This window comes from Triturus cristatus, chromosome 3_1 (assembly GCF_964204655.1).
Source record: "Triturus cristatus chromosome 3_1, aTriCri1.1, whole genome shotgun sequence".
Classification (NCBI taxonomy): Eukaryota; Metazoa; Chordata; class Amphibia; order Caudata; family Salamandridae; genus Triturus; species Triturus cristatus.
In genome coordinates, this window is record NC_140583.1 from 232,378,035 (window position 1) to 232,394,957 (window position 16,923).

The 16,923-nt window shown below is 47.6% G+C and overlaps 1 protein-coding gene across 1 annotated transcript in view; it reads left to right on the forward strand.

Moving 5' to 3' along the window:
* ADAM10 (ADAM metallopeptidase domain 10) overlaps window positions 1-16,923 on the forward strand; it is a 508,880-nt gene that overhangs the window by 476,605 nt on the left and 15,352 nt on the right. Inside the window, exon 15 of the mRNA XM_085643752.1 lies at window positions 5,548-5,674. Within this exon, the coding sequence (XP_085499878.1) occupies window positions 5,548-5,674 (127 nt within the window). The remainder of the gene's footprint in view (window positions 1-5,547; window positions 5,675-16,923) is intronic.

Here is a 16,923-nt window from a genome sequence, read left to right on the forward strand (position 1 = left end):
AGGAACTGGGATATTCCAGTGGTCTGGATACCTCCCCAGACCTAGGCATGTTGTCTCCTCCTACCGTGGCTACGGAGGAGTGAGCGTCATACGCAATGGTGTTGCATAGGTCGGCCGAGGCTCTCCACCTCGAGCTACCTACGGTGGCAGTCTGGACTAACCTCCTGACCGAGGTGCATCAGCCGGCAGCGAGCTCTCCGGAGCCCCTGCTGCTGTTCAATGAAGCACTGACATACATCCTTTTGGGCACCTGGTCGAGGCCCAACACATGGGCTCCTGTGGATGATTGCCCGACACCACTGCCCGGCCCTGGGCGACCCCACTTTCCTCTCCCAACACCCCACCCCTGAGAGCTTGGTGGTCCAAGCCTCCACGTCCAAAGGCACATTCCCTAATGCTCCACCTGATAGGGAATCAAAAAAGCTGGACCAACCTGGGAAGACACTGCATGTGTGTTGGGCACTTATTCCCACTCTGTGTGGGATACGTTGGCGCAGGTGCTGCCCCAGGGTCCGGAGGAGGCCCGGACCGTGCTCTCCCATGCAGTTGCCAAGGGGAGAGACTAAGCAAAGTTTACCATACGCTGTGAACCTGACACCGCCGACTCGCTGGGTAGGATGATTTCGATGTTGGTATCCCTTCAACTCTATGCCTGGCTGAGGTTGACTGGCTTTTCTGGGGATGTCCAGAACACCCTGATGGACATGTCCTTTGATGCCCGTCGCCTGTTCGTCGACAAAGCAGACACTGCGCTAGAGCGCCTCAAGGACTCTCTGGCTACAGCCAAGTCCTTGGGCCTCTCCACCACATGCCCCTTGCTGTCTGCTTTTTGCCCCTTTTATGGCTACGGAAGGGGTGCCCCACCACGTTCCTTCCAGGGCCACAGGCCGGCGCAAGCTTTTCAGCCCCAGCGCGGCCGGGGATGTGGGAACCACTGACGTGGTTCTGGGGGCCAGCGGGCAGGACAGTCCACCACCGCCCCCTCTGCAGCACCCTCCAAACCCTCCTAGTCCGACCTTTCAGGCCCATCACACGCCAGTGGGTGGCACAATTCACCATCTTCCCCACTGGCATACCATAACGTTGGACAGGTGGGTTTCGCGGATAGTCCGAAGGGGCTACTCCCTCACCTGCAAAACTACTATCCCCTCACCCCCCCCCCCCCTCCCCTCCATTCCATCTCAGTACCATCGAATGTCTGGGGATCATCTGGCCCTTCTCCAACAGGAAGTTATGGCTCTCTTGGCCAAGGGCACCATCGAACGAGTTCCTGCCCCAGAAGTATGTCTTGGTTGGTTGATATTCTGACTGCTTTCTGGTGCCCAAGAAGGACAAAGTCCTGCGTCCTATCTTGGATCTCAGGAACGTCAATCGCTTCCTCCAGAAGGAGTAATTCAAAATGTTGACCTTGGCTCTGGTCCTGTCGGCCCTCAACCCCGGAGACTGGATGGTAGCGTTGGACTTGCAGGACATTTGTTTTCACATCTCCGTCCTGCCGGCCCACCGGCGTTACCTACGGTTCACAGTAGGCCACGAGCATTTTCAGTTTACCGTGCTCCCTTTTGGCCTTACCAGCACCCCTCTGATGATCACAAAAGTGATGGCTGTGGTTGCAGATCAGGAGTTCCAGTCTTCCACTATCTCCACGACTAGTTGTAGAAGGCGGGCTCGCACCAGGCAGTCGTCTCCCACCTCCAGACTACGTCCGACCTCCTGCATTCTCTGGGGTTCTCCATCAAAGTGCCGAAGTCACACCTGACTCCCTCTCAGAAGCTGCTCTTCATCGGAGCTGTACTGGACACAACGCAGTTTCGGGTCTATCCTCCTGAACAGCGAGTGCGGGATATTCAGGCTATGATTCAGATCTTTCAGCCTTTATCCCGGGTTTCGGTCAGGATGACCCTCCGGCTACTGGGCTTGATGGCCTCCTGCATCCTGCTGGTGGATCATACCAGATGGTATATGCGGGCTCAGCAGTGGGACCTGAAGTTCCAGGCGGCACAGCATCAGGGGAACCTGTCTGAGTCCAGATCTCAGAGGGCACTGCATACCAACTGCGGTGGTGGCTCACGAACCATGATTGGGTCAACGGCAGATCCCTCTCCGTTCCCTAACCAGAGTTCACAGTTGTGACCGATGCATCTCTTCTGACATGGGGCGGCCACATGGGGGAAGTGGAGATCAGAGGCCTCTGGTCTCCGGCAGAGTCCGGGCTCCATGTCAACCTTCTGGAGCTTCGGGCGATTAGTCTTGCACTCGAACCATTCGTTCCCTCTGTCCGGGCAAGAGTAGTGCAGGTGTTCACGGACAACACCACCGCCATGTGGTACTGCAACAAACAAGGCGGGGTGGGGTCGTGGGCCCTCTGTCTCTGGACTTGGCTGGAACATCAGGGCATTTCCCTGGTAGTTCGACACCTGGCAGGTTCTCTGAACGCCAGGGCGGATGAACTCAGCCGCAGGTGCATGATGAATGGCGTCTTTACTCAGAGGTGGCGCAAGGTCTCTTTCAACAGTGGGGAGAGCCTTAGTTAGATCTATTCGCCACCGAAGAGAACGCGCAATGTCTGCACGTTGACATTTCCAAGGCAGCACTTGCTTGGCCACGCTTTTCGTCGCGAGTGGCGTTGTGGTCTTCTATATGCCTTTCCGCCTATACTGAGTGCTGAAGAAGATCAAGCGCGACCGGGCCCAAGTCATTCTTGTAGCTCCGGATTTGGCACGAAGAGTCTGGTATCCCGAGCTGCTCAACATGGCCATCGATCCTCCGATCCGACTGCCTTTTCTGGAGGATCTTCTGTCGCAGCAGCAGGGGACGGTCCTCCACCCGAACCTGTCCAGCCTCCACTTCCTTGCGTGGAGATTGAGCGGCGGTAGTTGACATCATTTGACCTGCCTTCCGAAGTCTGCGATGTGATCTTGGCAGCCAGGCGACCCTCCACTAAGACGGTATACGCCTGCAGATGGAACAAATTTGTGGCATGATGCACAGCAAAGGCTGTGGATCCCCTTTCCGCCCCTCTTTCTGAGGTTCTCTTGTTCCTCCTTTCTTTGGCCCAGTAGGATTCTGCTCTGGGCACTCTAAAGGGTACCTCTCTTCCATTACAGCCTTTCTTAGGCTTTCTGACTAGCCTTCTCTTTTGAAGTCCCCTCTTGTAAATAGATTCCTTAAGGGCATTACTCGTAATGCCTCAGTGGGACTTTAATTTGGTTCTTACCTATCTTATGTGCGCTCCCTTTGAGCCGCTACATAACTGTCCTCTCAGACTTCTCACTCTGATAACTGCCTTTCTGGTGGCCATCACCTCTGCACGAAGGGTGAGTGAGCTACAAGCTCTTTCTTCCAAGCCTCCCTTTCTGGCTGTCCATCCAGACAAGGTTGTCCTTAGAACAAGACCTTCCTTTCTTCTCAAGGTGGTTACTTCTTTCCACATTGGCCAAACCATTACTTTGCCCACCTTCTTTCCGCATCCTTTGAAAGAAGAAGAGAGGCACCACCATCTGGATCCAAAACGCGCGCTTTCCTTCTACTTGGATCGCACCAAACAATTCCGGGTGGACAACCAACTCTTTGTTGGTTACATGGGTGCTAGGAAAGGGCGGGCTGTGCATAAACAGACCATCTTCAGGTGGGTTGTTCTGTGCATCAAAGCCTGCTTTTCTTTGGCACAGAAGGAGCCTCCAGTGGGACTGCGCGCCCTTTCCACCAGGGCGAAGGCAGTTACTACTGCTTTGGGACGCGGAGTTCCCCTAAATGATATCGGTCAGGCAGCTACGTGGGCATCGCTGCACACGTTCACCAAACACTACTGCCTGGGCAGCCAAGTCCGGAGAGACTGGTTCTTTGGCCATTCTGTTCTCCGGGACTTTCTGGTGTGAACTTGGTTCGCAGAACTACCTCCGGGGTTGGTATTGCTGGGATATCTATTCAAGGTAAGGAATCTATAACTAAGTGTTTCTTTCAGATGAACAAGTTACTTACCTTTGGTAACGATATATCTGTAAGAAACATAAGTTAGTTATAGATTCCTTACCGCCACACTCTCCCCGTTCTGACTTCTACGGTTAAGGATTTCCTTTCAGGGCCCTAGTTGTGTGCTTCTGGCGTGGAAAGTCGTGTACAGAACTGACGTCCGCACGCGAGGGCGGAGTCTATGTAGCTACAGTGACGTCATCCCGGCGACCACGCCGCCGCCGAACACTCAGTCGACCGACGCCACCTTCCAACGCGCAGGGGTACCGCTGACGAAAACATTTCCAGATCCAGTCTGACGCCTGGGGGTAATTCTAAGGTAAGAAATCTATAACTAACCTATGTTTCTTACAGATATATCGTTAACGAAGGTAAGTAACTTTTCCATCAACATTAAATGAGAGATGACATACAACGTCCATCATAATACTTTGGAAATCTGCTGGAAAGAGCCTCGGGAGACTTAGCCATCTCCTCTGTCAGGTTTTGTTTCTTCTCTCTTGTTTGAAAGCAAACTAACTGCACACAGCAATGGGGCATTTCCGCAGTCAGACCGCTAGCCACTGAAAAACAAGTCTCTCACAGGGGCCAGGTGGGCATCTGAACTCCTAGCCTGAACTGATTGGAAAGCTTTCCCGACATTAATCTGGCCAGCCTCATTCTTATGGGATCCCAGCGCTCTCACCGTCTCGTACTCGCCGGTGACCATCTAGACGCACCCCTTCTCCAGTCAGCAATCCTGTGCCTATCAAGAACAAAGGCAACGTCTTTCTAGATCTCTTCCTAGCCATTTTATAAGCCTAGTAGGCAAATCTCAGGGAACAGTTGGAAGGTTGTACCAGAATCTCTGCCACTTGTATTTTCCTGGCCACCCAAACTCTAAATTGAGAAAATCAGCCTCTCTATCTTTACATCACCCAAGAAGATAATCTTTTGCAGAGGTGGAAGGGGTAGGGATCACATACGTACGGTGTACTCGGGATATCATCTGCTGTGAGCCACAATGTATTTTCCACTGATCTGAATGCAGTGGCATGGTTTGTGTTTTTTCCAAACAAATTTGATTGCATTTTTCCAAAGAGACACAGAAAGCAGTTACTAAATACAGTATTTCAGTTCACCATGGGTTGCAGATTAGTACAGGTGTCAACCCATTCAATTGACGAAACATACAGGGGAAGTTGCAATGTAAGTAGTACTTCCAGTGCTATGTTATACTAAGCACCAGGTAACCCATCTGGATGATAGTGCCCTCTACAAATCTGTACAACATAACATGTAACTTTCTCCGATGTCTTAACTGTGAGTAAAGTTATATGACATAGTTCACCTTGTTATGCTAACTGTTAGTTTTAAAAATGGAACAATTTTACCTGAGTGATGTCAACGTATAACACTGTTCTTGTCTGATAAATGTTTTCCACAACCCTCGATGCAGTTGTATTTTCTACGCACTGCCTTTAAAAAACTGTTATTTTCCTGGTAGTCCGAGATAGAATACCCAGGCACTAAAATGCATGTTTTACTGCTTTGTAAATTAAAAACAAAAGTTGAGTGTTCACAATTTCCTTTCAGGCTCACTGGTGGGCAGTGCTGCTGATGGGGATTGCCCTGATTATGCTGATGGCTGGATTTATTAAGATCTGCAGTGTTCATACTCCGAGCAGCAATCCAAAGTTGCCACCTCCTAAACCTCTCCCAGGTAAGCACCATAAAATGACAAGACGCCACAACCACTACTCCTCATTGCAAGTTGCATGTTTGGCATGATGCAGCATCAACATTTGTTCCCAAATTCAGTTGTCCTTGTTACAGGCTACCATGATGAATTGTTGAGATAATCAATGTGGGTATGGAAATCTTAGTACACCTGTCTTTATCTTTCAAATATTTTTTCTGCACACATCCAAACACAGGCAAGACTGTTAGCATAAAATAAACATATCTGTAGATGCTAATAATATATTTGACCTACCAAATTAACAATGCCATTATACCCGTCTCATCACAATGTGACCCCAATTTCCTCACATACCACTGTATTCCATTTCTCACCAAAGTAAATGTAGTCGTCTGCCCTGGCCTTGTTTCAAAGATAGGCGAAAAGATGCAGTGTGTGTGTGGTCCATATGTTTCTTCCCCCTCCACCTTGGTCAGGGGTTCACCATTGTCTTTAGGTGGGACCATTAGAGCTTTCCAAATTTCCATGCGGTGTAGGTCAACCAGCGGGACCATATGGCAATGGATTTGCCAATTGGATTTTTTTTAAATTGTAAAATGTTTATTAGGTTTTGACATGGGTAATTTGGCTCTTGACAAAAAGGCATAAAATACATATTTTCTTTCACAAAACACATTTCCCTCCGCAGGCCTGTAAGGCTTAAGTCCCAGGCATTCGTGGTTGTCCTTATCTGCTTCACCCATAATGCTATGGTAAGCCCTCCATTTAGTCCAAACCTTGTCATACTTGCGTGGGTAGCCACATGCTTTATAAATTATTTTTTCCTGTTTAGCGACCCAGTCCATGCCCCTCTTCCAACTCGTGAGAGATGACCCATTGGGGGATCTCCAGTGTTTGGCAGCATCACGCTTGATCAGCTGCGTGTCCAACCCCACCAGTGTTCTTCCCCCCCCCCCCCCCCCCCCCCCCCCCCGGGGGGGGCTCCTATGTCCTCGGGAATCCCACGGACCAATAATCTGGGGTTGGTTTCGATATGTGAACCCACTCCAGAAAGTTTGGTGGTTATTTGAGACCATTACTGGCTTATGCCCAGGCGGACCCAAGCCCTGTGATAGAAATCCCATTCGGGCTCCAAAGGGGAGTGTATAACTAAAGTCTTGTATATTCGAGAGATCCCATCATTCCCCAGCGGACTCGTAAGGAGGCGTGCTTCCATTGGGCTGTATTTGTGGTCATCACCCAGCGTCTCCGGGTATACAGAGAGAGTTTGTAAGTACTGAAAGAATAAGGATTTGTGCATGTGGAATTCGATCTGAAGATCCTGGAAGGATTTGATGTGATTTTCCTCCCAGATGCACAGTCCCGATTTGGTCCCATCTCCGAAAACTATCCAGACTCGACAACTGGTGGCCCGAGTGATCCTCCGAGCCAGTCCAGTTCTGCTGTGCCCTTCAGTCTTGGAATACCACCGTAGGCATTTCAGAGAGACATTCCGGGATGGGTGACCTATAAAGGACATCTGTTATATTGTCTATCCCATTGATTAGGGCCTGTTCTCCTTGATACGCTGGGTCTTCCCAATCCCCATGGAGTCAATCATTTACTACTAAGGTGTGTGTGGCCAAGTAGTAGCGGTGGCTGTCTGCCATGGCCAGCCCACCATCATAAGTGTCCATAGGAACTGTTTCTGGACGTCGCTAGGCTACTAAACCAAGTCTGTGGGATCCAAAGGGCGACTTTCTGGAGTGCATATAGCAACTGGATGAGTATCGTCATTTTAAACAAGGTTATTATGTCCATGAGATTAAGGGGCAACCTATGCCATTTGGGCAAATCCTCTTGAGACCGCAGGACCAAGGGATGAAGATTCAAGCCGCAGGTAAGTTCTGGTACCCATAATATGTGTGACTTGGGTAAAGGAAGCTGTAGGCAACCTATGGAGAGTCCGGATTGCCAGGTCTCTTTTTATTGGTCTCCACGTAGGAGACCAGGAGAGATTTGTCCCTGTTGAACCGTAGCCCAGCGGCTGACTTGAAGGAGGTCAGAACCTGGCACAAGCGGAGCCCTGTGATGACGGGTTGAGATAACAAAAGGACATTGTCTGCGTAAAGGGCAATCCAGTCTTGCGTCACAAGGCCCCAGTGAAAACCCTATGCCTGTGCGTCACAGCGTATCGAGACTGCCAGGGGCTCTATGGGCAAGGCAAATATAAGAGGTGACCGGGGGTAACCCTGTCTGGTGCCCCTTCGGATGGAAAATTTGGGCGACATGGCTTCATTGACTCTTACCTGAGCAGTTGCATAGATAATTAATGTAGGTTAGATAGTGTGGGCCGAAGCTCATTTTAAGTAATGCAAATGCAGAGTTTCAAAATCCTTCTCAAAATCTATGCGCATGAGACCCGCTTAGGGAGCGGAACCGAGCCAATGCCAGATTAACTCTTCTGATACAGTGTTGCATACTCCTGTGCGGGATGAAGCAGCGCTGGTCCGGGTAACCAGGCGAGGCAAAACTTTCCGAAGGTGAATAGCAGTACCTTAGCATTTAAGTTGAGTTATTAGATAAGAGAGAGATTGTTCATCAAGATCCAAGCATTAAGCTGCCATATGCTGGGACATGAGTAAAGCCTAAAACGTAGTATTCCAAATTCTCCAAACGTTGCTGAGACCCCAAAACATTTGCCCAGCGCTGTCCTTTGTGGAGCTCCGGTAGGTCCCTGGGAGTCTTGGTCGGTCAGGATACCATTGAAGTAGCCACCCAACAATTGTTACCCTCCTACGGCAAAGTAAATAAAAGTTTCAGAAGAGTTGTCGGTGCAGAGCCAGCTAATGCATGGGATATTGACATGTACAGACAACATTGTAGGCGGTACCTTCTAGGAATCCCCCCATGATCACATAGCACCTTTGCGTATCATAAGATACTCTGGTCACCACCAAGGGCAGGGCCATGTAAAAAACAAAATATATAGCTACCCCTCTAGAGCCCTGGGAATACCCAGCGTGGCGCAACCTGTCCTCACCCCGTTGGGTAAGAAATGGGCAGTTTTTACCCTTCAGGTGCGTTTCCTGTAGCATCAGAATTGCTGCGGTGTCGATGTACACCCCTCTCAATGCAGTCCAGGAGCCCATTGACGTTCCAAGTCATTACAGTGAAGGTTTGTATAATGGTGGTGGAAAGCAGTTCCGGTGCAGTGAAGGAAGAGGCCAACGAGTACCCGCCAAGCCCTGAGCAGGCGCCCCTGTGTAAGGGACTATCGCCCACTGCCCCGTTCCTGTGGATCCAACTTTCCTCACCCAGCACACCAGTCATGAGAGATAGGTGGTGCAGACCTCCATGTTCAAAGTCAACAATGTTACGGTCCTTATTACACCATCGGACAAGGAATCCAAGAGGCTGGACAACAGGTAATAAGATTTTGTCTTCTACCAGCCTTGCCCTGCAGTCAGTGAACACCCATGTTCCTCTTAGGATTGTATACCCACACAGTATGAGACTCTGTTTTACAAGTGCTACCCATGGTCTCGTAGGAAGCCCGAGCCATCCTTACCCAGGCTATTGCCGATAGCAGGGATGCTGCAAAGTTCACAATACGCTGCAGACTGGACATGACAGACCAGCTGGGTTGAGCAATTGCTTCATTGTTTGTACTTTGTCGTCATGTTTGGCTGAGGTCATCTGGCTTACCAGCTATTACTGTGGCCATCCCAGACAATTATTGTATGCTTAGATCGGACAGACAAAACAGGTGGCGGAATAGCTATTGTTTTTAAAGATGCTATTAAACTCTCACTCATAAACACTCTCCATGTGGACTGGGCTCAGATTTGTGTTTTTAAGCTCAAACTTTCCTCCAAGGACTGTTGGAAAAGTGCATTAGTGTACCGTCCGCCAGGGCCCAAACAGAAGTTGTCAGCACCTTAGGAAATACATTGCAACTCATGTTCTGACATTAATTATCATGGTGAAGATTCCCAAAAAACGGAGGTTAAACAGCTTATTTCAAATTTAGCCTTGCTTGGCTTACATCAGAAAGTGTATGGACCTACTCCTGTTGCGGGGCATACATTGTTTCATCTTTACTAATTCCATATCCCAAACCTGTGAATCTCCTCCACCCTTAACTCTGGACGGACCATTCATTAATCTGTTTCCAGATTCCCAAAACAATGGTGAAGGTTAAAATAAGGACCATAAAAATCTATCGAGACACTGGCAAAAAGTTACCCAGGACTTCTACGCTGAAGAATGAGTTCACTATCACATCTGTATATCTAGATGTTGATCAAGCGCTACTTGAACAGCATACAGCCTTAGATGGGGCTTTTGACAAGGTGCCCCTCTTAAACCTGGCCCCGTTTCTAAACACAAAACCCATGCTCTCTGGTAATTAACTAAATTGAATGTAGAGAAACCCTCCTGTAAAAACTGGAGAGAAGATGGTGCCAGACCAATTCCATAGCCAATAAATGCATCTTTAACGGCATACCATCGTAACATCAAAAGAACCCGGATGTTTTATTTCTCTAATCAGATTCTCTTGGCAAGGAGCTCTTCTAAAGCGTTATTTCAAGTACTTAATGCATTTGTAAACCCATGTGCTTGTTCCCAAGAAATACCCGGTAACACAAGCTTTGTGATTCGCTGGCTAATCACTTTGAAGGCAAAATCAAAGTCATCTATCCGAGTTTCTCTAGTGAATTTATTCGGATACGCGAGGAGACTAATACCAACTTTCCTTCTTCTGAATGTGCCACTAGCTTAAGCAAGTTTAGTGCTTTCTCGCTTAAGTTCATTCAGAAAACGCTCTCCTCAGCAAAATCTGCATCTCTTCTGGACATCTGTCCCCCTTGCATCTCTGTTGCTGTATCCAATCAGCTTGTGCCTGCTGTATGCTCACTATTCAATCTATCAGTGAGCTCCAGGAAAATTCCCTTGGTTCGGAAAGCAGCTCAAGTGATACCTATTCAAAAGAAGGCCACTATGTCATCTATGGATCTAACCTAATATCGACCTATCTCGCGCCTTCCTTTATTGGACAAGCTGCTGGAAGGGCAAATTAATGAACAACTTATGGATTATGTCACGGTCAACAGGATTCGGGACCCATTGCAATCTGGGTTCCGACAATTTCTCAGTACATAGACAGCCTTTGTTGCAGTCACTGACCATGTAGGATGCTCCCTTGACGCTAATATTTCATCTTTGCATGTGCTACTGGACTAGTCTGTGGCGTTTGACACTGTGTTGCACCCTAGGGTGATTCGAAGGCTCCAACAGATTGAAATCCACGGCACAGAGCTCCAGTGGTCCGTGATTTTCTTACCAGGAGAGCACAGACTATCACCTTGGGTTCTTACAAATCCTGCACCATGAAGCTGGACAAGGCGGTACCGCAGGGCTCGTGTCTTAGCCCTGTTCTTCTTAACATCTATGTTGCCCCCCTAGCCAGGTTAATCAAAGCTTTTGGATTTGATTTTCTGTGCTATGCAGCTAATAATGTCTTTAGATGAAGATCTGACCATAGCGAAAATACACTTCTCAGCTGGGGTGAAAGCAATTGCCAGCTGTATGAGAGAAAGCTACCTCCAGCTGAATATTGGTAAAATGAAGATTATGCTATTTGGCAAGGCCCAACAGCATTGGACCTCCAATTGGTGGCTCTCAGAACTTGGTGTGGCCCCTACCGCCCAATAAAATGATAAAAAAAATCTTGGTGTTCGTTTGGACCAAGCCCTCGTATGGAAAGAGAAGACTGTGTCTATCATCGGCATCTGCTTGTACACAATGAGCTTGCTGAGTTGAGTTTTCCCTTTCCTTCCACAATCACTGAAGAACGCAATGGTGCAGGCTCTGGTTGTTAGTCGACTAGAGTATGGTAATTCATTGCTGGCCTCCGTAAATGAGACGCTGTTATCTAAATTTCAACTTGTGCAGAACACCGCTGCCCATCTCATCTGCAGCCTCCGCCCCTGGGGTGATTTGCACACAATATAAATTGAAGTAACAATATAACATCAATGTAAGACTGGTTCATGTGTTCATGGACCGCACTACTGCCATGTGGTACTGCAACAAACGGGGCGGAGTGGGGTCGTAGACCCTGTTACAGGATGCCCTGTTCCTCTGGACATGACTGAAACATCAGGACAGTTTTCTGGTCTTACAACACCTGGCGGGCTCTCTGAAGTCAGGGCAGACAATCTCAGCCGCAAATGGCGTCTCCATCCAGAGGTGGTACAAGTTCTCTTCCGTGACTGGGTAGAACCTTGGTTAGATCTATTTGCCACCACCGGGAATGTGTAGTGTCCGCACTTCTGCACATTGGAGTTTCCATGATGATGCTCGCCCAGAGGCTCATTTCGTCATCCTAGTGACTCCGAATTGGGCACAGAGTATTGTATCCCAATTTTCTGAGCATCAGGATCACTCCTCTGATCAGGCTACCTCAACAGAAGTATATGAGATCATCTTGGCAGCCAGGCATTCATCGCCTGCCACTGGGACAAGCTTGTGGCTTGGTGTGCTGAAAAACATGTTAATCCACTTTCTGAATACCCTTGTCTTAATGGTTGCTGTTTGATTTGTCTATAGTCCTGAAAGGACTTGCTCTGCTCACAGTAAAGGGATTTTTTGGACCATCTCTGCTTTCTCTCAGTTGTTGGACCAACCCTCCCTGTTTAATTCACCTATTGGCACGTTTATTTAAAGGACTTCAGCCTTTTTCCTCCCAAACCTTTTGTTTTTCCCCAGTGGGATCTAAATTTAGTTTTAACCTATTTGCTGTGTACTCCTTTTTGAACCCATTCATAGCTGCCCTCTAAGACTCTTGTCCATCAAAACAGTTTTTTTGGTGGCCATCTCATCAGCCAGGAGGGTCAACTAGGTACATGCAGGCTCTTTCTATTCAACGTCCATACACCAGTTCCTTCCCAGAGAAACTGGTTTTACGATCCCGTGCCTCTTTTCTGATGAAGGTTGTGACACCTCTCCATGTCGGCCAAAGCATCACGCTACTGACCTTCTGTGCGCCGCCTCACCCCTCCTAGGAGGAAGAGAGACACCATGCTTGGATCCCAAAATAGAGTTGTTGTTCTATAATGATGGCATCAAAGACCACCGGGTGGATGATCAGCTCTTTTTTTGGGTTCACTGGAGTGAAGAAGTGGAAGACAGTGCAGAAACAGACCATCTCCAGGTGGATTGTTCAGTTCAGAAGCCTTATTTCGGTCTATACCATAAAAGTATACTCACAGTAAACAAGGCATTACAATTCATAACAGTTTAAAACAGTCTTCTTTACAAAAATATAATTACACCACCTCAATAATTCAGGTTAAAAAAAAAGTATATACACCAACACATAACTAAGTCCAGTTGACGCGTTGAATTACATAAGCAAGTTGTGTGAAGCACAAGAAGCAGTGGGTTAGAAAGACAGACTCCTAGTAAAACCCATCCGGAGTAGCAATAGGAATGCTGTTAATGTAAGTATCTTTAAAAATTTCATGAGATAGGCATGGAAATAGCAATTCATTATAATTTTGTTGCGGCCGCCATAGGGACAAGAAATTTACACATTTTAAAACAATAAAAACTCAATTGATTTTAAGGTTAAAAGTGATAAAATATTTTAAAAATAAGTTAAAGGAAAAAACCTAGAAATTCCAAAACGGTTTGCTATTTGTTGCTGGACAGGCATATGTACAGAGGTCCAGCACCTACGCCACATTGAGGTCAAAAATCGCGATACAGCAAATACAATCGGTTTGCAGGTATCGTGCCTTTAAAACCCTGAATGCCTCTATACAATGTACAAACCCTAAATTCCTAAATAGTGGTGCAAGCCAATGTTTTCTCGCTAGTTTGTAGGCAGGGCAGAAAAAGATGACATGTAGCTCTGACTCTTCCTCCCATTACAGGCTGGACACGCTCGCCGGGTCGTGCCTGTCCATTTACAGTAAAAGACACGGAGCGGCAGGGTGCTCAGTCTGAACTGGACATATAATTTTCTTGCCAGGGATGGATAAATGTCATCTGAAAAGGGCTCAAATAAATACTCGTCCTTCTAGGATAAAAATGTAACCGTCAGATTTCCTATGGACAGATTCCCTTGCACCTCTGCTAGCTTGCTCATTCGGTAGGCTATTACTACTTAGGAACAGGAGATAGCAGAACACGCTTCCTCTGGGTTACTCCACAGGCTTGGTTTTCCGAGCCTGCTACATTCTTTTTTTATATATAGATAAACCAAGGGATTTTTGCTACTCCTGGAAAGCTCAATATCTCCTTTTGTTCCGCTCTGTAGAACGCCAGTTCAGGCATCACCCACAGTCTATGCCAAAAGGTTAGGGGTCCAAGACCTATCTCCTCCCCGATTGGTCTAATTCCTAAATCCAGCCGTAGGGGGATGAGGGGGGTACTGGAGGGGATACCCAAAATCTGTCTCACAAAACTGTTTTCCACTTTACTCACTTCTCCACCACAACAGTGCCCCCATAATTCAGCCCCATACAATGTGGCACCCCTGGCTTGCATCTTGTAGATCTCCACTATAGGCCCAGCAGTTTTGGAGAAAGATTTTCTCAGTAGTTTAATAATACCTCCAGTAGTCTGGGCTAGCTTAAGCTTAGCCGTAGCAATTTGTGGGCCCCACTCCATGTTTTCTGTCAGGGTGACCACTAGGTATTCAAATAACGTCACCCTGTCCAGCATGGTGCCATCTAAACTGGGGTTGGAACGCAATGTTTTAGGTGGATTGAAGATTATAAACTTTGTCTTCTGAGTATTGATCTCCAACCCCCTATTATTGCAAAAGGTGGCAAAGCTGTCCAAGACCCTCATAGGGTATTTTGTCATTAGGAGGGTTTCATCGGCAAACATCATTGCCGGGACCTTAGTACCTACCAGTTTGGTGGCATCGTTGTCCCTGACCTCGATGAGTTGGGCAATCAATACATTGACAAAGAGGCAGGACAGGGTCGGTGCGAGCACACAGCCCTGCCTTACTCCTCTGTCAACCGAAAATCGTTAGGTCAGGTGTCCTCTTTTCCCACACCCTACCTGGGCAAAATTGCATTCATGCAATCTTATGAGTATCTTATGAGTAAGCTCAACAGGTAAGGGGGGATCCCCATTTCTCTAAGTACCTCCCATAACTTTGCCCTGGACACCAAATCAAAAGCCATCTTAAGATCCACGAAAATCAAATAGAGGCTGCCACCCTCCATTCTCACCTTTTTCCAAAATATAAGTTGAAGTCTATATATTTGGTCAATGGTGGAAGTGGTCTTCCTGAATCCAGCCTGATATGGACTTAATATCTCGTGATTGTCCATCCACCTCTGAAGGTGATCAAGAATTACCCTTGCAAAGAGTTTTTGTGTGACGTCAATAAGACTGATTGGTCTGTAGTTGGCTGGCAGGAGAGGAGAAGCTTTTTAAAAAATTGGGACATTTTCTGCCCCAGCCCAGGTTTCAGGGATCGGCATGCCCTTCAAGACGGCATTGAATAAAACCTGTAAATAGTGTCCCCAGATTTTCGGTTCATGTCGGAAAAGGTCCCCCGGGATCTTATCTGGTCCTGGTGATTTACCGGGGGGGGAGGGAGGTTATTTATCGCATTTATCACTGCTAGCAAAGTAAACTCTGTAGCTTCTAAATGATTGACCCTAAACAGAGTTACAGATGAAGGAACATAGGAGTCCGGAATTTTCTTTATTGTGTACAGGGCCTGAAAGTGCACGTCCCACGCTTCTGTTGTGATATTGGGTTCTACTCCTGGCTTACCCTCGCTACTGCCTGTGCTGACTATGGACCAGAACTTATTTGAGTCTTTGGTGGATAGGGCAATTTTTAGGGCCTCCCATCAATCGAATTCCCATGTCTCTTTTGTTAGGCGTGTAGTCTTTGTACAGCGCCCTCAACTGTTTAGTAAGTGACTTATCTTTGACTTTAATGGCCTCCAATAGAGCCCGTTTGGCCTTGCTGCAGCTATCATTTAACCATGATTGGGTTGCCGTTTTTTCCCCCTTGGTACGCATCTCTGGATAAAATACATCGGTCAGCTTGGATGTCAACCCTGCATGCATCTTTGCAATTTTATTTATAGAATACACGATATCCGCTGAAGCAGCCACTTCTTAGTTCTATTAAGGCCGGGACTACTGCTGCATATAATGCAGACAGCTTTCCTTGTGACTGCTGTATTGCCTCCCATTTTATTATTTTCCCATTGTTTGAGAGCGTTAATCTATTATCTGCAGGGGTGCTGGTGGTCAAAGCACCTCCTAAATCCGGCAATTCCAATACCAGGGATAAAGCATTGTGGTCGCTGTCATGACGTAGAAGGACTACAAAGTCGAGAACTCTGTGCCATAGCCTTGTCTCCATTAGAATGTAATCCAGGATGGATTCTTGGCCTTCTTTGTTGAATGTTAAGTTCCCTGGTGTGTCCGAGACTGTGCGACCATTACATGCTCTCAAGGAGTGAGTCAAAGTAAATGCATTGATCTGGGTTGCTAGCGGAGACCAAGCCTTTATGGGGGAATTTGCGGCTCAGGAATTAACCAGTATGCATCCTCCTTGGTATGGATTGTGTCAGCCATATCTGGTAAGGGCACGAATTGACAATTAAAATCTCCCCCCCACTATCACCCATGTAGTAGGGGGGACTGTGGGAATAAAAGCACTCAGTTGGAGATTCCTTGCTCACTAACCGGGCGGAAGTAGATATTGATTGCAGCTTGGTGGGGAAGCTAAGTACCACTCATTGGATATCATTGGACATAGAGTCCAACTGTTTTGCTGGACAGCCAAGTTGTGAGCCTACACAAATACATAAACCCCCAGACGGTATACCCCTCCTTCCCGAGGTGGCTGGGATGGTGAATGACGCAAACCCCACCCTGAAAGAATCTTGCTGTGCCCATGTTTCCTGATACAGGCAAATATCAAACTGGTCCACGAAAAGTCCCCAGTTAGAACAAGACAGTTTACTTTCAGGCCGGCAACATTCCAGGACAGGCCTTTTAACTTCCTTCCTAGATTCTTTTTGTCAATAGGGACGTCAAGAGCATGGCTACCTGCTATTTGTGTGCCCCCTGTTACAGCCATGGGGAAATTGCCCATTATCCTAGTAGATTGTCTTAACGCCACCTCACTGGATTTTAGAGCAGCAGGGGTTAAAGAGGCTGGTAGACCTTGGTACTTTGCCCTTTGCCTTGTCATGTCACCGATTTACCTGCTGCATTGTCATGGCCACATCCCGT